This window comes from Danio aesculapii, chromosome 11 (genome assembly GCF_903798145.1).
Source record: "Danio aesculapii chromosome 11, fDanAes4.1, whole genome shotgun sequence".
NCBI classification, from domain to species: Eukaryota; Metazoa; Chordata; class Actinopteri; order Cypriniformes; family Danionidae; genus Danio; species Danio aesculapii.
The window spans coordinates 2,379,594-2,402,295 of record NC_079445.1 but is presented as its reverse complement, the minus strand read 5'-3'; the positions used below and the strand labels follow the sequence as shown (position 1 = coordinate 2,402,295).

General features: G+C 36.9%; 1 protein-coding gene and 1 pseudogene across 1 annotated transcript; both read right to left on the bottom strand.

Annotated features, from left to right (window-relative positions):
• Window positions 1-948: 948 nt before the first annotated feature.
• Window positions 949-11,276, bottom strand: LOC130237782 (LIM domain and actin-binding protein 1-like). The gene is made up of 10 exons (XM_056468810.1): window positions 11,265-11,276; window positions 8,899-8,956; window positions 8,700-8,791; window positions 7,905-7,988; window positions 6,924-6,963; window positions 6,617-6,693; window positions 3,951-4,084; window positions 2,527-2,693; window positions 2,087-2,452; window positions 949-1,972 (listed from the first exon to the last, which is right to left on the bottom strand). Exons 1-10 carry the CDS (start codon window positions 11,274-11,276, stop codon window positions 1,233-1,235), a joined length of 1,770 nt encoding a protein of 589 aa, XP_056324785.1. The 3' UTR covers window positions 949-1,232.
• Window positions 11,277-16,179: 4,903 nt separating this feature from the next.
• Window positions 16,180-22,200, bottom strand: LOC130237587 (insulin-like growth factor-binding protein 5; annotated as a pseudogene).
• Between the last annotated feature and the right edge of the window lie 502 nt (window positions 22,201-22,702).

Here is a 22,702-nt window from a genome sequence, read left to right as displayed (position 1 = left end):
GCTCTCATCACGGGGAAATGGAAACAAAACCTTCGTTGCGGCACATTTCTAAAGGCAAACACTGATGACTCATGTCTCCGAACAATTCGTCATCTTCTACTTCTTTTAATTCTTCGAAGCTAACATGTATATATATATTTTTTATAACTATTTTTTGTTTTTTTTTTCACCTTTATTTAATAGGACAGTAGAGAGACTGCAGGCTGAGTGCCTTAGTGTCCCACCAGTGACGATATACAGCCACATCGCACTGCTACCAGTGTGACATTTTCTTTCAGAAATGATAAATATTTAAAATAGGCACTATCTTTATAAATAAACTGCATAGCTGCAATATAAACAACTAAATTCACGACTAAAAAAGCCTCAAAAGTACATTATGTTGTCCAACAGCAGCAATATTTGTCAAAATGTAGAGTGTCCTCTGCTTGTTGCTGTATGCGGACATAGTAATACACAAGGTTGAAGGGTAAGAAGCTGGACAAGTTCTGTTACTGGCAGAATATCGCACGGCTATTAGCCAATCAGATTCAAGAAGCAGACAAAACTGTTGTATAAATAAATATATATATATATTATAGGAAATACTTTAATTTTCTCAAAATCTGGGAAATATTTGAAAAATAATACAAATTTCAGAAGAGGCTGATCATTTTGTCATGTTTATATATTTATGTACTACATATGCATTCACTTGCACTGTTTATAGTTACTCATGCAACACTTATTGACTTTCACTGTCACATTCACAAACAAAACTCAAATTAGACACTTTATTTTCAATCAAATAATGTTTATTGCGTCCTTCTGATAACCACTGAAATATCTGATCACGGTAGAAAAGGTTTTAAAATACGGTCTAGAAGAAAAAACCAAACATGTATTTGGCTGTTTAATCCTTAAGGATTAACTGTCATAAAATATGAATAATGAATGCAGAATTGTTAATTGAGATCATTAAAATGAATCGTTAGATTAGGAAACAGTAATATCGATTTTTAAAAACAATTTTTGTAAACAAGTCATATTTTATACAGCAATCAAAAGAAAACAAAGAGAGCAACGACAAAGTACAGTAATACTAATAAAATCAATAATTCCAAGCTCTTATAGAAGTCCAAATATATATTTATATGAAGCATTATAATATAATAAAGCAGATGTTTTTTATATTTGTTGGTTGCAATGATATTCAGAGTAAATAAAAACTGAACTGACATAATGAGAAACTGTCAAACTATTGCCACTTCTTCATCATCATCATCTTCCTCTTCATAGTAGCGATTCCTCTTGATCATCTCCTCCACGGTCAGCGACTTCTCGGCCTCCTCACTGTCCCAAAACCCCACGTCCTGGGACGTCCTGAGGGCTTTTTCTTCCACAGATGCAGAAAACTGGAGCTCAGGTTTCTTTTCCAGTCTTTCCTCATCTTCAGCAGCTCTGTGTTGTTGTTTTGCCTTAATTTCCTGTTTTGTTAGTTGTAGCTCCGCCTCCTTCCTGTTTAATTGTATCTGAGACTCCATATTTGGTGTTTGTAGCTCCGCCTCCTTCCTGTTTAATTGCATCCGAGACTCCTTATTTGGTGTTTGTAGCTCCGCCTCCTTCCTGTTTAATTGTATCCGAGACTCCTTATTTAGTGTTTGTAGCTCCGCCTCCTTCTTGTTCACTAGCTCCTCCTCCTTTCTGTTTAGTGGTATTTGAGACTGCTTATTTGCTGGTGGTAGCTCCGCCTCCTTTTTGGTCACTTGTGTCTGAGACTCCTTATTTGCTAGTTGTAGCTCCGCCTCATTTCTGTTTAATTGTGTTTGAGACTCCTTATTCTGTGTTTGTGGCTCCGCCTCCTTTTTGGTCACTAGCTCCTCCTCCTTTCGGTTCAATTGTATCGGAGACTGCTTATTTGTTGGTTGTGGCTCCACATCCTTTTTGGTTACATGTATCCCGGCCTCATTTTCTCTCTGCCTGCGGCTCCCGCCTCTATTTTCGTTTGTTTGAGAATTGAAGTTTGCATTTTTCCTTCTTCTCGATCTTGGATTGGCTGTTGTCATCCTTTGTCTTTGCGTCAGGGAACTTTCTCCTCAGTTTTAGCCATTGTCCGAGAGCGCAGGTCTCTCCAGCGAGCCTCGTCGGACCCCCTTTGGAACAGATTTTGCATCTTGATTTGAAGGGTTGGAGCTCAAGCTTGGCGCCAGAGAAAATGGCCGACTGCGCTCTCTGAGAGATGTGCTTCTCCGTAGGGTTTTCAGCTCCGCTCTTTCCGTGCTCTGCTGAGAAGATGGAGATTCATCCTCCGGGGGCCACTTTGCTCTGAAAAACCTGGATGGACCCTTGCTGACTTCAGCTGGACTGGAGACTTTGGCTCCTCCTTCACTGTCTGCAGGAGGAGGCCAAGCCACTCTCAGTTTCTGGTTTCCACAGACGAGCTTTGAGGTCTTTCTGGTCTGACTTCTGGACTCTATAATGGGGTCTGCTCCGTGAATTTGGCCCCTCTGTGTGGACTCCTCCACTTTTTCTACAGGCTTCACTGACCAGAGTTGGAGTTTTCCTCCGGTTCCTCCTGGCTTATTCGTGAAGTCCACATTTCCTTGTGCTGCCGGTGGCCAAAGCCTTCGTCGTAGTTGCCTTTAGACTTGAAGAGCTGGTTGAAGTGAGGCTTACAGTAGATGCTGCCATGCAGGGAAGCAAACGCCACCAAACTGAAATGAAAGTAAGCACGTCATTTATATGTATCATTGAGGGACTTGATTGTTACAACAGCGGCGGTCTGGAATACTTGATTTTGATTGCCCAGTCGTGACATTCCCAAGGCATGTTACGTTAGAGATAAAGCAGATACAGGTGACTGTTCTCGCAGGATAAAGGCTTGATCACACTGAACGTGCTTTTTCCTAACGCACCCGTTTTACTAACGTCCATGAGCAACTTTGTGTGCTGCTTATGTGCCCGATGCACTTCACGTTTTACCGCCTGCTGTGCCTCACATTTTTGGCGTTGCGCTCTGTGCGCCCGCAGCTAAAAAAAGTCAACTCTGAGTGGAAAAAGCATGCTATGTTAGTCGTGTCTCTTTCATTCTCCAATCAAATGAAAGAAGAGGCGGGGTTTACGTTGAGGAGACAGCAGTGGCTTGTGTTTTCAAGACGACTATGGAGACTTTTAAAGATAAAGGAGAGACTAGCAGTCGCTGTTTTGAGTTTTCCCGGAGCTGAATGGCATCACAAATCTTGAATATCACAATATTATTAGTAAATTTTACAGATATAACAATATCAACAGCAATGCATAATACGCAAGTGATTCAGTCGTTGACCAGCGACACAAAAAGTGCACCCACTTCTTTTTTTCTTCTCAACAATAAAAGCTAGTGCGATGCACCTCGTGCGTATTCCAGATAGCCGTGTAATAATCCTAAATAACAACCGCTAAATAACACAAGCTTATCTAGGTACTTCAAATCATTTTGACAGTGAATACGTTCACATCCATATACTTACATCCACATAAATCTGCTTGTCTGTCACGCCGCTGTTTTTTGACTGTTTGGAGGCATCTTGTGAATGAATAATAGTGTATACTCCATCAGCTGTTTTAGTGTCTGTCAGCTTTGTGTTTTGACTATTTGGTGCCATCTTGTGTCTGAATAATGCGCAGAGGTTAGTGTATACTCCATCAGCTGTTTCTGTTTCTGTCATCATTGCCTTCAATTATAGATTTACTAAACTATCACGGCTCAGAACAATGTTTTGTGTCTAGTTTTAATGTTTTTTTGCAGAGAGCTGTGTAATATGCGGGATAAAGTACATCCAAAATGAAAGCCCTTCAGTCTTATACAAGACTTATACAAGGTTTATACCGATAAACCTGTCCAGGCTTATTCTGCAATAACAACCTACTGCATATACTACATCTCTTGTTTAACAATGACAATGAATGAATGCATGAAATAAAGGAATAACCTGAGTTTGGTACTACAGACGGCACAGCGGAAGCACTGTTTGTGGTAAATCTGCTGATTGGCGACTAGTCTCTCCAGCTGGTAAACAGTCTGCTGGCAGGACACACATCTGTCTGGGACGGCCACTTGAAACGGCTGTAAAGAAAAACTCAAGAGTTAGAAACAGCTCTTCCTCAATGCAATTCACTATTATCAACAACATCTAATTACAAATCCATAGTGACAGTTAAAAGGACTACTCCAAAAATGCTTAGAAAAAAGGGGGGGGTTATACTACAGGGATGCTGAATGCTTGATTCTGATTGGCTAATGAGCATTTTAAGGCATGCAGCTATTTTTAGGAAAAACGCAGAGATAATGTAGTTCCAGCAGGTTTTGAGCACATTACAGCTCCATATCAGTACGCTGAATGATTTTAATGATTTCACAGCTACAACAGTTAAAATCACAGCAAAAACACCACAGAAGGCTTTGGGTGAGAAACTCTGAGGACACAAACTTAACAAATGTCTGCAATATAACATCTACATTATAATACATATAAACAGTGGCTTTTGGCTCTATTTTAATGATCTAGGCGCAAAGTCTAAAGCACAAAAGCATTAAGGGTGAGTCCGAAACCACTTTTTGCTCTTTTAAGGACGGAGGAATACAGTTTGGTCTAACAGGGTTGAGCTTATTCTCTTAATGAGTTCTGGGTGTGTTTTTGAGAATAAACCAATCAGAGTCTCATCTCCCATTCCCTTTAAGATTCACTTGCATCAAACCATGGTGCATTTGCTATTTACATGCCGGACTTTGTAAGTGTAAAAACTGAACGCTTCACTAGCGAGAAAACAGTTCAACAGAGCATCTGCAGCGCGAGGATAAAAAACAAGCCTCCACCAATCAGCCTTCTCACTTTCTCCTTACTTTACTTTAACGCTTTACTTTACTCCTTTACTTTGGTGGAGTGAGGAAATGGTGGAAACTCACCCACTGAACACATCCATTAGACTTTATATTTAATTTAGTTTGTTAAGCGTAAAGATTTGTTTCAAAACTAGTTCCTGCAAACTAATTAAATGAACAATAATAATGAAGTGTGGTCAAAAAACTGAGTTATATGTAATTTAATGTGTATTTATATAGTTAATTTATTGTGTATGCCCCATACACCCAAAGCGCTTCACAATCATGAGGGGGGGTCTCTTCACACCACCACCAGTGTGCAGCATCCAATTGGATGATGCGACGGCAGCCACAGGACAATGGCGCAGTGTGCTCACCATACACCAGCTATAGGTGGAGTGGATAGACAGTGATAGAGCCAAGTCAGTGGATGGGGATGATTGGGAGGGCCATGATCAAAAGGGCCGATAGAGGGACACCGGGGTACACCCCTACTCTTTACAAGAAGTGTCATGGGATTTTTAAGAACCACAGAGAAGTCAGGACCTCGGTTTTTAGCGTCTCATCAGAAAGACGGCGCCCACTGACAAGTGTAGTGTCCCCCTTCACTTTACTGGGGCCAAAACACACAAGTGGATCCAAACACACGTCATATTCTTATACCCCATATGGTGATGCAGATGTCTCCAAAACCCCACAGGTGGACAATCTAAACTTGTTTTATTAAAACAAATTAAATATGCATATAATAAATAAAATTAATAATAATAACATTATACAGATGCAGATCGTCATGAATAAACTGAAAAAGCCCCCCGAGATGAAGAAGAAATGGAGGCAGTGGTGTTTATATTTATGTAGAAAATACTCATATTTGTAACATTTTAATCCTTTGTTTTTTTTCATATGTAAACGTATTGTGTGTATTGCATAACTAACACACTCTGTGCTGTCGTGCTGTCACACTCAATGGCGCGGCCTATTTCAGTTCCTCAAAATAGCAACGCACCAACAATACGCCTTTACACACCTCCTTTATAGACCAGCACACCCATGAGTCCATAAAGTGCTGCAAATGAATTTGCTATTGAAACACATGGCGCAAAATGTGAAAATTAGTGTTGCGCTGGTCTGAAAATAGCAACAAATCAAGCCATACACGTCTTGCGCCTTATTGGGCTGGGTTTATGATAGGGCCCTTTAAGTTTGGTAACCATTTTGCAATATTATTTTTGCCTTTGAATTTGATCACATTATTAATATTATTTGCTAAATATAAACTAGTTTTCTGCAGTTATTGGTCAAAGTCACAATATGATAAAAAAAATCCAAAAAAACCCTAGAAAAAGTGTTATTTTGCTGACTTGTATACATAATTCATGCCAAAAGCTTTGAAGAATGTTTAAATCCAGATAAATTAACCTTTTTCACAAGACAGTGAAGCATTTCCATGATTATCAGAACCTTAAATCATCAAATGTTTTAAATATTTAGATTTTTTTTTAGAAGGACGTACATTTTTAAAGCTATACGTTTAATATTACATCATCTTTCTATCAAATTACAAAAAATCAGCATGATTTCTGTAGTTCTGCAGGATTATGAACACTACACTCCCACAATTCCACACTCAGTCCCAAAGTCATCAAACTATGCCTTGTTTGTTGCAAATGCACTCCCTCTAGTGGGCAAAACGCCATTCTGCGCTTTTTAATCTAATTTGAACAGATCACATATTAGATTAATAGTGTTACAAGCAGAATCAAGACCACAGACCTTGGTGACCTTATGAAACTCTTTGTTCTCTGATAAAAGAGTTTCAGTGCCGGGACTCGTTGAGTTTACATGCTCTCCTAAAGAAAACACAAACACACACATGACTGTATTCTGTACCAGTGTATGTACTGAATATTAAATGTCTCTATGATAGTTGCAACAGTACTCTCTATTCACAATTTAATCCCTTAATTCATGCAGTGCTTAATTACATTAATTATAGCTTCATATGTTTAACCTCACATTAATGACTATTTATAAAAATTCAGCTTAAGGTTTCAGATTCATATAGATTGAATGAACTCACCGTTGATCTTTGTGATGTTTGTTCTAGGGACTTTGCTCTGCTTTTAATCAGAAAAATGGAGAAGAAACAAGCAATAAGAAATGTGGTAGTAGACTCTTGTTCAAGTCGTATGACAAACATTTTAATCTTGCACAAGTATATTCATGGAAAGCTCTATAGTAATTGTTAATGTTCTGAAGCTCTCCTCTGCTCAGCAAGATGTTTAATAATACAGTATTATGATCATAATACACTAACAATGATAATATTGTGAAATTACATTAATCAAGTCACATAATTATTCAGAAATTCTTTAAAGGTGATGCTTTAGTGTTAAATATGATCAGTTGTACTCGGGATCAATTACTAATATTGTTGACATCATATTTTTGTTTGAAATGTTCAAGTTTTTGTTTTTATTCTTTAATAAGCAGATAAAATAGCAGTATTTATATGAATTAAAATCAATTGTGCATTATAAATGTCTTTAATGTCATTTTTGATCAATTTATGTCTCCTTGTTACTCGGCATAACTGTTTTCAGCATTGATAATAATCAGAAATGTTTCTCGAGCATCAAATCATCATATCAGAGCGATTTCTAAAAAAAAGATGTCACTTAATGAGTGCTGAAAAATCACAGGAATTAATTAAACTTTATAAAATTACAGTAGAAAAAGTATTATATCTGATCTTATGCAAATGAATGAGCATATGTTTTAATGTTCCATAGACATTAGTGCGTACATTAGTGTACAAGTGTGTGAGTATATATATATATGGTTTACATCCTTGTAATTCAAAGCTCTTAAAACAGACCTAGGTCTTTTTGCATTTAATTTTACTGCAATTTTCCTGTAAGGTTTACCTTATGGAAAGACCATATAATAAGTGTTTTTTACAGTATAAAATGTATTTCACCTATAGAGTAAGGTCCTCATAAAGCACCAAACAAGTATGTGTATGCATCTTCAGTTTTATTATAGAGAACACATATCCTACCACTGTCTGTCCATGACCAGCAGGTGGCGTCATCTCCTTGCTGTCAGCACAGAAAACACTGTCCTCTGCTTCTGACTGGCTGGCCTGAATCAGAGAGAACGAGAGATCAAAAACAATACACTTATGATTATCATTATTATTGAGGATTAAGCTGAGTGAACACCACTTAAAACATGCACATTTATGCTATTGATAGATCAGAATACACTTTCTCTTACGTCTTATTGTCCCACATAAAAAAATACTATAGTAAATTATAGCAAATACTATAGTGATTTTGAACCATACTACAGTAAACTTTACAATACGGTTGTTTTAGGTAATGTTAGTTAAAGGTGCTGTATGTCAGTTTTTGACTCTTCTAAAGCACTAAAATACCATAATATGTTTGCAGATATTTCAGAAACATGCTCAGTGAAATTACTTGTTTATCTGAAAAACAAGCTGAAGTCAGATATGTGCTTTCCCTGCCGAAAAGCTGTCTTTGTTTTGGTCATTTTAACCAGCAATGCCAGTTTAGCCAATTATATTTCAGCACCCCGGGTTGCCTTGCTGAAAATCAGCGTATTTCATTCATACATTCAGGAAGGCTCTGAAAGCATGCGTCCGTAACCAAAATGCGACCTCCGGTGGACAGTAGCAGACTCCGAAATGATTCAGTTCCACATGAGGCTATTAATTAGCAAACAATATAAATATTACGAGCGTAAACATTAGGTGAGCAGGTTATATTGTAATCTAAAGCTAGTCTGTAGCTTTTTTTTTTGCATCTGTGCACACAATAAACATACTCACAGAGCGGGAAACTGAAGCCTGCTTGCAGACTGCTAGCTGATATCTGGTCAATCTGTCTTTAATGGAGCCGGTGCGTCTCAAAGGGGATGTGCCTGTCACAAAGGATAATATTTTCACTTTCTCAAACAGAAATATTGCGTTGATAAAAGTGCGATGTAATGACTTTTGTTTTAATTGTGTGTGATTTGTGTGTATTTACCTTTGCTGGCTTTTTGTGTGTCTGCATCCTCTGAGCTGCCGTTCGCTTCTGTTTGCACCTAAAGAACCAGGAAAAAAACAGCTATGTTAACAAGTGACAGACTGAAAACATAGAAGTATTAAACACGCCATGTTTTTTCCCCGTGATTAATATTTCTAAAGGAGCTGTTGACATGGAATTGAACAATACAAGCATAAAATAAACCAAAACAAATCTGAAAGATGAGTTCTGTGTAGTAACAGTGAAATGACACAGGAGAAAGTGCTGAACTACTGAAAGTATTTAATACTTTATATAAAAGGCTTTATTGGTGCTGAAGCTTAAAGACGCCTCTCATATGGAGAATGAAGCACATGCATTGCTCAGGTGTGAGTTTCTCACAGACTTCTACAACAGAGTGTCAAAATCTTGATAATTCTGTGTGTCTCGTCTATCAAATCTGAGCTTTAATTTGTATTCTCTATTGGATTCGAGTCAGGGGATTGGCTGGGCCATTCTACAGCTTGATTTTCTTTCTCTGAAAGCATCTGAGAGTCTCCTTGGCTGTGTTTTGGATCATTGTCTTGCTGAAATGTCCACCCTGGTCTTATCTTCATCCTCCTGCTAAGGTAGATGTTGGACTGAAGCAGCTGATATTCATTTACACTGAGAAGGAGCAGAGTTTTGCTGAAGAACGACTGAGAGATTTCAGCTGCCGTCTGGGCTTTCACTGCCCAAATACACCTCCCTTTCTCTTCAAGTTAACAACACCTTTAGAAATATGTTTTCTAAGAAAAATGGTAATTAATTCATTTATTCCACAGTGATTCCACCCAATAGCACATGTACGTCTGTCTGCACTTATTAAAGCCACAAAACTATTAAAGGACAGGAGTTTATATCATAATAATGTCTTTCTTACTTAAGAGTTTTTATTTTGTTTATTGTTCAAATATCTTTTAAAAAATTAAAACAAGACACATTTTCTACACTGCAAAACTGCTTTTCTTATTAGGGTTTTGTTCTTGTTTCAAGTCTAAATATCTAAAAATCAGTGATTCATTCATTTTCTTTTCGGCTTAGTCCTTTTATTAATCCAGGGTTCGCCACAGCGGAATGAACCACCAACTTATCCAGCACATGTTATATGCAGCAGATGTCCTTCCAGCTGCAACCCATCTCTGGGAAACATCCATACACACTCACTCCCACTCATACGCTACGGAAAATTTAGCCTTCCCAGTTCACCTGTACTGCATGTCTTTGGACTGTGGGGGAAACCGGAGCACCAGGAGGAAACCCACGCGAACGCAGGGAGAACATGCAAACTCCACACAGAAACGCAAACTGACCCAGCCGAGGCTCGAACCAGCGATCTTCTTGCTGTGAGGCGACAGCACTATCTACTGCACCACTGCGTCGTCCTATCAAAAATTCATTACATCAAAAAGCTTTTTTGCATTATTTTGCTTGTTTTAACAAAACACTCACTTAATTTTGACTATTTCTTAATTTCTGAATTAAATTAGTGACTTAAATGCTTCTTGATTTCATAATTTTTAGATATTTGGAATAGCATTTGTTTGAAAATTTGAAGATTGTTGTCTTGATTCTTTTGTTTTCTGAAATAAAAGAAAAAAATCTTAAATATGAGCAAAACAATCTTATTTTAAACCATTCATTCATTTTCCTTTGGCTTAGTGCCCTTTTTTATCAGCGGTCGCCACAGCGGAATGAACTGCCAACTATTCCAGCATATGTTTTACACAGCGGATGACCTTTCAGCTGCAACCTAGAACTGGGAAACACCCACACACGCATACCTACAGCCAATTTAGCTCATTCAATTCCCCTATAGCGCATGTGTTTGGACTGTGGTGGAAGCCTGAGCACCCGAAGAAAACCCACGCCAACATGAGGAGAACATGCAAACTCTACACAGAAATGCCAACTGGCCTAACTGGGACTCGAACCAGTGACCTTCTTGCTGTGAGGCGACAGTGCTAACCACTGAGCCACCCCATTTTAAACCAAAGACAAGATAATTTTGCTTACCCACTGGCAGATTATTTTGCAACTAGAAGTCAAGTTATTATTTGTTGTTCATAAAACTTGGATAGGCGACAAGACTTTTGTCAGGTAGTGTATATGTATTGTAATGCTTCCTGAAAACAAGACAATAAAGTTTTACAAATAACTGAACAGTTTTTCGATAGATTTTAGACTAGAAGTAAACAAAACTAAAATATTTTTTGCAGTGTAGCTATTTTTGACCATTTTAATTGCATATTTATTCATCTGTAAATTTATATGTAGCCAGTCATGAAATGACTTAATTTTAGACAGTGCCAGGCAGTCATTTGTACTGACATGCCAAATAAATGTACCAAAACTGACATGCCTATTGTTAGTCTGTCGGTCAGAAAGAGTTCCAGTGAAGTGTGTGGTGCAGAGTGTGTTTAATATGCCTTACTTGTTGAACAAATGATTGTTGACCTTCATCTTTATGTTGGCTTTGAAGTCGTCTGGAAGCAGCATTACTGGCATCGGCACTTGGAAGAGGTCGTTTATCTGCAATAGTTAAATGTGGGACGGGTTAAAGGTTAAGGATGGCTGAACAAACATTTGCATTGGCGTTAATATAAATTAAAGGCACAGTGCCATTTTGTCCACTAGAGGGGGTGTGTTCACAACAAACAAAGGCGTAGTTTGATGATAATTTTGACATATTATTTCTGACTTTAATGCAATATATCTGAGTTAAATATTGACTTAATTGACTTAATATTAGTTTAATATTGACTTAATTTGATTGATTTAGGAATTGTTAGACATTTGGACAAGCATTTGATTGCAGTGTAGAAAATTAAAGATTGTTTTGTTTTCTGAAAAAAAAAGTCAGAATTGAATGCAATTTTCTTCTTTAAAACAAAGTAAAACAATTTAATTTTAAACCAAAGACAGGATCATTTTGTTTACCCACTTGCAGATTATTTAGCTTGTTTTATAGAAAATTTCACTTATTTTCAGAAAACAAGACAGTAATTTTTTAACAAATAATAGATTTTTCTTTTGGACTAATTGATATTTTGACTAAAACAAAACAAAAACTCAAGAGAAAGAAAGTTTTGGGTTTTTTGCAGTGTACTGTAGCTATTTTTTGACCATTTTATTTGTACATTTATTAATATGTAGTCAATCATAATTTCTAATCCAAATATCTACAAATTATTAAGCAAAAAAATATTCATTCATCATTTTCCTTTGGATTAGTCCCTTATTTACCAGGGGTCGCCACAACAGAATAACCCACCAACTATTCCAGTATATGTTTTACAAAGTGGATGCCCTTCCAGCTGCAACCCAGTACAGGGAAACACCCATGCGTTATCACATTCTCCCACACGCTGTGTCTGAGTGTGTTGATTTTGTTTGTCCTTTAAGGCTGAAACAAACCAAACAAGAGAAACGCTGAAGCAATTGCTGATGAGAGATGAACGCGAATCGGCAGGAAAGCAGCAGAGCTTTTATTATGCCACAGTTCAGAACTTCCTGTTTTTCAGCTCATGGAGATGAAGCATCACTGATTTATCAGACTAAATACATTTTAGGCTTCGGTTATAGTGCAGCCTAACAAACACACAACATATAAAAACCTCGCTGCTGTTTCCCTGTTTTCTAGAAAGCCAAACCTCAAATCAAGGGTGTGTGACGTCATTAGCATGAAAAAGAAACATACATATTATGCTTTTAATGACAGCTCTTCTCCCAAGCACACTAATTTAAACAATGGACCTCATACTTTAGCACAATATATCATAATATATATAATATTTAAGCACCACCACAACACACACAAAAAAAGATTAGATTTTGAATAAGAAAGTCTATAGAAACACATACCGTGTGATTGATGCCCCACATGAACACCGTCAGGATGGGGTCGCTGGCCCAGAACACCTCCACTTTTTGATGCACGAAGTGTTTTTTCTTGCTTTTGGTTCGTGAAAGTCTTCTCCCCGAAACAGCCCCTGACTTAGCAGGGGAAGACATCATTGCAGAAATCTAATAATCAACAGCTCGGTTATGACTTTGAGTGTCTTAAAAATCCAACAGACACTAATTATTGCAACTCAATACAGTAGTGAATAAACCTCTCCTCCGACTTGCTCAAAAACACAAGAGAATACACTTGTAATAGCTTGATCCAAAACAGTCACATGCTTAATCAGCATTTCTGTTGGAGGCGTGTAGTTTCTCTCTTGAAGAAAAAATAATCCTCCTGGACAAATAATTGCCTGAAAGCAACAATCTAGCAGTTTTTGTTAATACGGGGTTTATTTAATGCTCGTCCAGTGCTGGTGAAGGGATGAAGTGTGTGTGTACTGAGCTGAGGCGGTTAGTTGTGTTGACATAGGCAAATTTTTGCTCAGCCTTGCTGCAGTTTATTTCACCAGCACAATTGAACTGCATTTAAAACAAATGTGCTTACTTTATAATTACATAACTCTAACATATTTATGTGAATATATAAGAATATCCATGTTAATGTTATGTTTTTATATACATGGTTCTCAAAAATAGGCTATAGAACAATTAATAATGTCCTATATTTCTAGACTGAGGTAATGTTGGTTTTCACATTTGTTCACTTTTGATAACTTGTGATGCTCTCTATAATGTTTATTACACTACTTCAAGTTTACTCGGTCAAAAAAGACTTCAATGATAATATGACTTCAAAACGACATTAGCTCTATTTAATTGACTGTAAAAACGTTGTACTTTCATAGTCATTGGCTGCTAATACGATTTCAATATTTAGGATTTGCAAAATACACTTTTCTGAAATTATATTATCAAGGAGAAATTCCAAGTGTGTGAATATAAAAGCAGCTTTACCTCAGTAGATTAGAGGTCACTGTTTAATCCTATCTGAAGTTATCCTAAAAGGACTAAATGAGCAGTTTTAAACATATTTTATGAGTTAAGTATATTCTGAACCACAGTATGAAGACATTATTAAATGAGTTAACTTATTATGTAAAAAAAACAGAGATCAAAATGATAAATCAGATATTTTCCAGTGATTGCAGTTAATCAGGCACCTCCTGCTGGTTATTTCCTTAAAGTTCGCTTGAATTCCAATTCGTTTATTTTGCTAGCTCACATTGTTATTCTTAAAGTGAATAATTAGTCCGTGCAAGTTAATCTCCTGGAAACAGCGTTTGTTGTGGTAATCTTCAATGAAATTCTGTTCATTTGCTTGTCATGACAGGGGTCTTTCTGTTGACGTCAACCAGAGGATTTCCATAGCAACCGCATATTAATACCCTCTCTTACCGTTAGTTTGCTATGAGCATGTGTAAGACAAAGTCTCACCCCTTTCTCTATATTCTGTTTCTGTTGGAAGTACATTAACATACTTCAATTAAAAATATATATATTTAAAACAACAACAACAACATACTCAAATAAAAGTCTCAGCAACTTCCGGTTCAAGACTTTAATTCGCCACGTTTAAGATATGTTTTCTTTAAAAAAAAAAAGTAGTGGTCTTCACTGCCTGATTGATTACTTATAAAGTGAGTATCCGACCTGACAGAAGCACTGCATTAAATTACATTTTCCCCACCATGTCTTCAAAATATGGAAATTTATTTTACTCCAGTATTTTCAATGGCGTTTCTTTCAAAGTCCCTTTAAGGCAAGTCTTAGTGTTTTCTGTCACCGTTTGTTTAGCCTGCATCTCAAATTTAACAGGGAGGGTGGATAATACATTTCCATACACACAAACACACGCTCTTTGTTAGGAATGCCTGTGCGGTCACTTGTTCATCAATGTAGAAAAGTCATATAAAATTATAATTTTCGTAATTTAAAAAAATATTTGCATACTGACCACCGGGAAAACTCCCGATCATAGATATATATATGTGTATATCTTTGGCTCTGGATGAACACAGTCCTCCACTGCAGCTTGGTCCCACATTCACTGTTCCTATTTACTGTCACCTTTATGTGAAGCTGCTTTGACAATCTACATTGTATAAGCGCTATACAAATAAAGGTGAATTGAATTGAATTGAATTTCAAAGGAGCTCTACACTGTACTAAAATGGCGGCTCTATTGACGTATTCCTTCCAATAGACAACAACAGTGTAGACGACATCTAATGTAAATAATGCTGGTCTTAGCTGGTCAGGCTGGAAAATTACCAGCTAAAACCAGCTTGACCAGCTGGGCCAGGCTGGGAGCCCAGCCAAAACCAGCTATGTCCATCTTAAACCAGGCTGGTCAAGTTGGTTTTAGCTGGATTAAGCTGGTCATTTTCCAGCCTGACCAGCTAAGACCAGGCTGGAAACCAGCCTGGAAATGGCCAAAATCCCTTTAAGACCAGCTTGGTCAACCAGCTAAAACCAGCCAACCAGCCTAGGCTGGTTTAAGCTGGATTTTTCAGCAGGGTACAATTTTTTTTAATGATAATTTAACTTTTTTAAATAATCAGATGCCAATGACTTTTTTTTTGTTATACAAAGCTTATTTCCAGTCAGTTTGATTGATATAAATTGAGATCACTAGAAACGTTTATGTCTATGTTGGATGTGTGTTCAAACTAGGATTGGGAGATTATTGCTCAGATTAGTCTTGTTATTCTGTTTTTATTTGACCAATATTAGACTCAAATATGGTCTTGAACTGAGCCACATGTACAACAGAATAGTAGCGTACGGCAGGCGACACTGAAATCACAGAGACTGAGTTAAGAGTGAAGAGAAATACTTATTTATGACACATCCCTCAATGTTTTCCTGTTTGTTTTGTGTCACCCAAATAATAAGTTGTTTAAACTTTAAAATTACTCTTCAGAAAAGGAACTTTTATATGAATGTGTCCTTAATGCAGATGCTCATTGTTTCTTGAGTTACATTGTCTTCTTTGATTCTAAGAAAGTGTTTCAATCTCTTTATTTTTACATGTATGTACATTCTTTAAAATTGCACACAAAAAGGGTCTCAAATATACACACACAGATATTGTGCAGCTATTTCAAAGAAAGGACAGTTAGCTAATATATTAATATATAAGTGAAGTTATGTATGCAACTTAAATATATTAAGAATGTTAAAAAAATATACATTTTATGTTTACTGTAATTTGTTCAAGACATATAGCACATTAATGGGAGATGGCATTGACTAAAAGAGTATATTATATTTTTACAGCTGAACATAACTGACGTTATAAAGCTTTTAAAAATGAAGAAAAAAATGCTTTAAGTAGTTCTGGCAGTCTGTGCATGAGAATTAATGAGACATAATGCTGCAAACATATTTGTCACCACCAGAGGGAGATGAAGGACTGTAAAGGCTTGTGGCCGCAGAATTCTCAGTGTTTGTTGTCGCTTTCGCTGGCTCTTTCTCTGTCTCAGATTTATAAACAGATTTCAATGTGAAGTTCTGTTAAGCGCTGTTACAGGAGATTGATCCATCGCTTCTCCTACGGGACGAAGTCTTTGATCCTTTCTCATCGACACACCAGCAGTGGCCTCTTTGCATTCCTCGTGACGAGCGACACTGTTTCCAAAAGGGTCGAAACAGAGAGAACACCATCTATATTATTGCTTATAAAGAACAGATTGCATTGTTATATATAGATAATGACTGCAAGTGAGAGCATACAGTAAACAAGACAAAGACAATCGGAAATGTTTGATGTAACAATTCAGAATTCACAGATTTATTATTTTATTAAACATTTCGTATTTGAAACATTCATTCATCTGTCTTAGTGTACGTTCACCCTAAAATGAAATTCTGGTATTATAACTCACCCTCATGTTGTTTCAGTCTTTAGAACACAAATTAAGATATTTTAGATGAAATCCCGAAGCTCTCTCGTCCTCCATAGACAGCAATGGTCCAGAGTTCTTGGAGCTTTATATGAATACAGTTACACTACTAAAGTCACATGGATATTTTTTGACAATGTTTTGGATCCTTTCTGGACTTTGAGTGTCTCAGGACCCTTGCTGTCTTTGGAGGATGAGAGAGCTCCAGGATTTCATCTAATTTCGTTGGCTGAGAAGCTTATCGAGCTGCAATTTAAGAAAACACATGCAATTACAAAAATCACCAGCAAATTAAGAAAAGATCTCCAACAGTTTGATAGCACATGTGTTGCAAATCCTCACAACGCAAACACTTTAAAAAACATGCCGCGTTTTCCAAAAATCCAAACAAATTAATAAAATGCGCTGTATTTTCTCTCAACGCAAACGATTTATGAAAACCTGCTGCATTTTCCATAACACTTGCAAAAATACGGAAAACACAATGGAAATGTCTCAAGGAGACCCAAAAACGTGACGGCCGCCACTGTGGCGTGACTATTGCTCAGTGAAATTATACACTGCAAAAAATAAATCTGTAAAATTTACGGTAAAAAAACGGCAGCTGTGGTTGTCTAGCCTGATCTCATGAGAAAACTTAAGTATTTTACGTTTTGTCAGTTTAGTGGCTAATTTGTACGAATAAAGTCGTACGAAATTGTACGATTTTAAAAAGGAGGCGTGGCACCTAACCCCACCCCTAAACCCAACCGTCATTGGGGGATGAGCAAACCGTACTAAATTGTACGAACTAGATCGTACGAATTCATACGAATTAGCCACTAAATAATAAAGTTACGAATTGGCGTGAGATTGCGTTGGGTCGACAGTATTTTACCTTAAAAATATGGTACAAACCGTAAAAGTAATTCCTCATTTTAACAGTAATCTACCGTATTTCATTGATTTAGAGATGTAATATGTCTGTATTTTGAATTACCAACATCACCACATCTTTTGTTACACAGTAATAACACAGTAACCAATGCAGGAGGTGATGAGAAAATTACATAATGAAACAATACTCACCACAATCATCTTATTCCACATGCCAAAAGAGTATCAGTGCATAGCAGGTGCTCCATGTCATTCAGACAGCTACTAAACCCAGTATGGTGACACTCATAAAATTATAAAACGCATAAAAGTCATGAAATAAACATTGTTTATCAACATTAGATCTAACATAAATCTCTAATGTACATCACTGATGGGGAAACAACTAAAAAGATCCATAGTAATGTCAACAAATGGTCATGCAGGGAATTCTGGGAAAGTCAATTCACAGTTATTCACTGTGTATATTAAGGAAACATCCTGTTAACCAGGTTATGGATTTTTGCTGTAGCATTTTTACAGTTTTTACTGGTGAAATCACGGCCATTTTTTACAGTGGTGAGCTTTGAAAGGTGAGCTTTTGGTTTGTTTATTTTAACATCCTGTTTCCCGTGACCTAAATAGCCAGGTCCGTCACGTTTTAGGGTCCTCTTGAAACATTTCCTTTGTGTTCTGTGCTGTTTAAAAGTGTTGTGGAAAATGCAAATGTAAAGTGTTTGCATTGTGTTTGCACGTGTGCTGTCAAACGGATGAAGATCTTTTCTTAACTTGCTGACGTTTTTTGTAATTGCACACGTTTTCTTAAATTGCAGCACGTTAAGCTCTCACGGCCAGCGTATCTAAAATATCTTTATTTGTGTTCTGAAGATGAACAATGGTCTCAGAGGACTGTAATGACATGAAGCAGAGTAATTCATTCAATCATTTTCTTTTCGGCTTTATTAATCAGGAGTCGCCACAGCAGAATGAACCGCCAATTTATCCAGTATATGTTTTACGCAGCGGATGCCCTTCCAGCTGCAACCCATCACTGGGAAACACCCATAGACTCTTGCATTCACACACACTTATACACTACGGACAATTTAGTTTATTCAATTCATCTGTACCACATGTCTTTGGACTGTGGGGGAAACCGGAGCACCTGGAGTATACCCACACGAACATGGGGAGAATAGGCAAACTCCACACAGAAACACCAACTGACCCAGCCGAGGCTTGAACCAGCGACCGTGCAACTCACTGTGCCACTGTGACGCCCCCGCAGAGTATTTTTGGTTGAACTAACCCTTTAAAAAGCCTGACATGCACTGCAAAAAATTTCTTTCTCAGTGGTTTTGTCTTGTTTGCAGTCTAAATATCTAAAAACTCTCTTAAATCAAGAAGCATTTTCTAGACAAGTCCAAAAAATGTTGTTGTTTTCAGAAATAATATGTCAAAATTAAGCAATTTTTTTACTGAAAACAGGCAAAATAATCTGCCAATGGGGTAATAAACTTGTTTTTGGTTTGCAGTATTTCGCTTACCCCATTGGCAGATTATTTTGCTTGTTTTAAGAAAAACTCACCTAATCTTGACATCTGAAAAGAAACTAATATTGATTTTTCTTGTCTATATAGAAAATGTTTTTTGATTTAAGAATGTTTAGATATTTGGACTAGAAACAAGACAAACTCTATTAGTAAGCAAAGTTTTTTGCAGCGCTGTTGCCATCTTGATTTTTGCACTTCTAAAGCAGCTTCTCTATTTTCTACTCACCTGTTTCCTCCTGAATGACCCCTGTCTGTCACAGTTTGGGATGTAAATGTCCTGAACCGAGCGAATCACTGTCAGCTCTATACTCTGGAGCACTGAGTTCAGCAGTTTGCGACATGGACCCTGCGTTATAATAAATACATTATTAATGCAATTAACATTTATCCAGAGCTCTGCTTTACAAGGCGGCATGGTGGCCTGTGAATGAATGAATGAATCGATGAATGAGTGAATGAATCAGTGAATCAATGAATGAATGGACTTGTCCAGTCCAGAGTCATAAGCAGAAATATACCTTTTCGTTGTTCTCTGCAGTGGTTGTCGGTTCGTAGTCTGAAACATTACAAAGTAAAAAATGTAAAAGTGAACAGCAGATAAATAGTTAAACAATATTATTTATATATTTACTGTAAAATATAGAAATGTTTTCACAGAATAAAGTTTGGTTCCACTTTATGTTCACACAATTTACACTATTTACTACAGGCTTATTACCTGCCTATTATTAAGATAATAACTGTTCATTTGCACTAGTTATTGTACCTCCCTCATCTTACTCAATACCTAATCCAACTACTAGCTTGCCAACTATTAATACGCAACTAATAAGTAATTTATTGAGCTAAACCTCTTAGTTAATGTCTTGTTTATAGTGTGAATAATGTGATCCACTTTATTTGACAGTGTCCAGTGTAACTATTTATTACCTACTAAGTAATGTTTATTAATAACATGTACTCACAGTACTATATGGTTAGGGTTTGAATGCATGTACATGCAATTATGCATAATTAATTGTAAATATTAGTAAGTTACATGGAACAAGCTAAAATACAGCGCTGCATCATGTTTTTACAGTAAGTTTGGTGGTTTCTCTTGTATAGATGTTTAAATGTGTAAGTGGAACAGTAATTTTTTGTCATACATCTTCAAACAACTCACACTTGTTGTCAATGTTATTTACTGTGCTTTTGGTATCACTTTATTTTCATGAACTAGCTGAACACACGTTACATTGCAGCTACATGCCGGATCTCATTAGAGTATTAGTAGGCTGTCTGTTTAATGTCTGCTGATGCTGCTCCACCAACACACTCCTCACTATAAAAAAACATTGCATGTAAAGGTCAATTAACCCTAACCCAACGGTCAACTGTTGAGAATACACTGAGGATTAATAGTCATTTAGTTGCAGTGTAACTTATAATCAACAAAATGTGTTTAGAGGACTCTCAAAATAATGTGATACCTTACTTTTGTCTATGATATACATCTACACTATAAAAAATATCCATCAATTAGCAGCTTTTCATATGTTGTGCATGCATGTTTTTTATATTTCTCCACTTATTTCTGCTTTTGAATTGCATTATGGGAGCTTGATCTTTCTTCCAACAACTTTTCTGCTGTTTTTACAGACTTATTTCTTTAGATATTTTCATTTTTTAGACATTATATTATTTCAGCAACTAAAATGTCAACAAAAGTAATTTTATTAAACTGTAGAGATGAATTTTCAACATCAAAAGTCAACAGAGCAGATAGATCAACATCCCATAATGCAATTCTAATGCAAGCTACTTTTTAACAGTGTACATGCTCAATGTTTACACTGCAAAAAAAAAAAAAAAAAAATGTAATGACAACAAATATTTTTATGTTGCTTTAACTCATTTAATAAGTTAAACAAGTTTTAATTTTGGCGACACAGTGGCTCAGTGGTTTGGCACTGTCACCTCACAGCAAGAAGGTCACTGGTTTGAGTCCCGGCCAGTTGCCATTTCTGAGTGGAGTTTGCATGTTCTCCATATTGGGCGTGGGTTTCCTCCGGGTGCCGGCAAGCGCTAAAAGGAACGGCGTCACACCGCCCTGCAGCGTTCGCTTAAAAAACGAAATGCAGCCATACGTACCTCCGGCTACATAATTCGCGGTCTCCAGAAACGTCCTCGGGACTACGTTTTCAGAATGAGCCTGGGTTGCTTTTATTGACATTTTAATGGTTTGGAGATAATAATATAATGTTTACAACATAATACATAGAGAAATAAGTCTGTAAAATAACAGAAAATGTGCTATCAGCTTATTACAAGGTGTTTGTAGCGTAATATACAACACCAACCCAGACAATATAGCACTGTCAACTATTAAAAACGTCAATAACTGCCACTTTTTTTCGAAATGTTCGAGGAATGAGAAATTTTAATCTAATTAAATTTAGGCAGCAAGTTTAGTTTGATCCTCAGAACTTTCTAACCAGAGGAAATCCATTCAGTTTCTAATCACTTTGAATAATACACAATAAAAATGCTGGATTCCACACAATCGATTTGTGTTTGGACAACATGAAGAAATTTATATGGATTGAACATAAAACAATTAAGTTGTCCACCCCGAAAAGACTCAAGAATTGTGTCGTTGCAGCTCCTTTTAAATATGTAGCTTGAACAAACAGCAAATGTCATTTATTGGAGTGTATTGGTCTTACCTGTAGGTGGAGGGGACATCTGAGATGGTGTTTTTGCTGTTTTTGCATACTCCTCGTCCCTGAAGCAGCGCCTGAAGAGGACTTGGTCTCCTATTGGAGGAATACAACGGAGTCCTGAAGCACACGGTAGCGTATAAACCCCGCAGGGTTCATCTAACGCCAGCATGGATGTCATCTCATCTCCAGATCTGTGGCTCTTGAGCTCCCCTGAGGTGCACAACGAACAGAACTTTTTCAAGCCTAATACAAGCGAGCTGGAGGCAAAAACGCTCAGTTGAATGGTGACCCAGAGAGTTAGTAAATGAGGCAGAGACATCATCTTCAATCAGTGTTGAGAGATTGTGAAGTTCCTCCTTGATTTTCAGACATCAGATGTGTAAAGATAGTAATTGGATAAGAATTGGGACTAGAAGTGAGACTTGGGCTGCTTTTAAAGAGCTGGGATGCTGGGAGGGATGCTGGACGCTTGATAGGAGGTGGAAGTTTTTATTTTTTTCATATGAGTCTCCCTCCCATTTCTGCCACAGCAGCTGAATATGAGAAATTATTGAATGGTTTAAGGAGATGCAGACTAGAAACAGGTCGAATGATCTTGCAGTGCAGTAATATAGAGTTACAGTCAGAATTATTAGCCATCCCTCCTGTGATTTTTTTCATTTCAAATGATTTTTAACAGATTCAGGAATTTTTCACAGTATTTCCTATAATATTTTTTCTTCTGGAGAAAGCCTTATTTGTTTTATTTTGGCTAGAATAAAAGCAGTTTTTCATTTTTTAATCAATATTATTAGCCCCCTTAAAGGGCACCTAGGTTACCCCTTTTTCCAATTTAATTTAAGTCTTTTGTGTCTCAAGA

Bases quoted from the DNA above. Each gene is read 5' to 3' on its own strand.
- LOC130237782 (XM_056468810.1), bottom strand. The intron at 4,085-6,616 runs GTCTGTGGTCTT...TTTTCTTTACAG, and splicing joins AGTTTCATAAGGTCACCAAG to CCGTTTCAAGTGGCCGTCCC. The intron at 2,453-2,526 runs GTCAGTGAAGCC...ACCCCATTATAG, and splicing joins GGAGGAAAACTCCAACTCTG to AGTCCAGAAGTCAGACCAGA.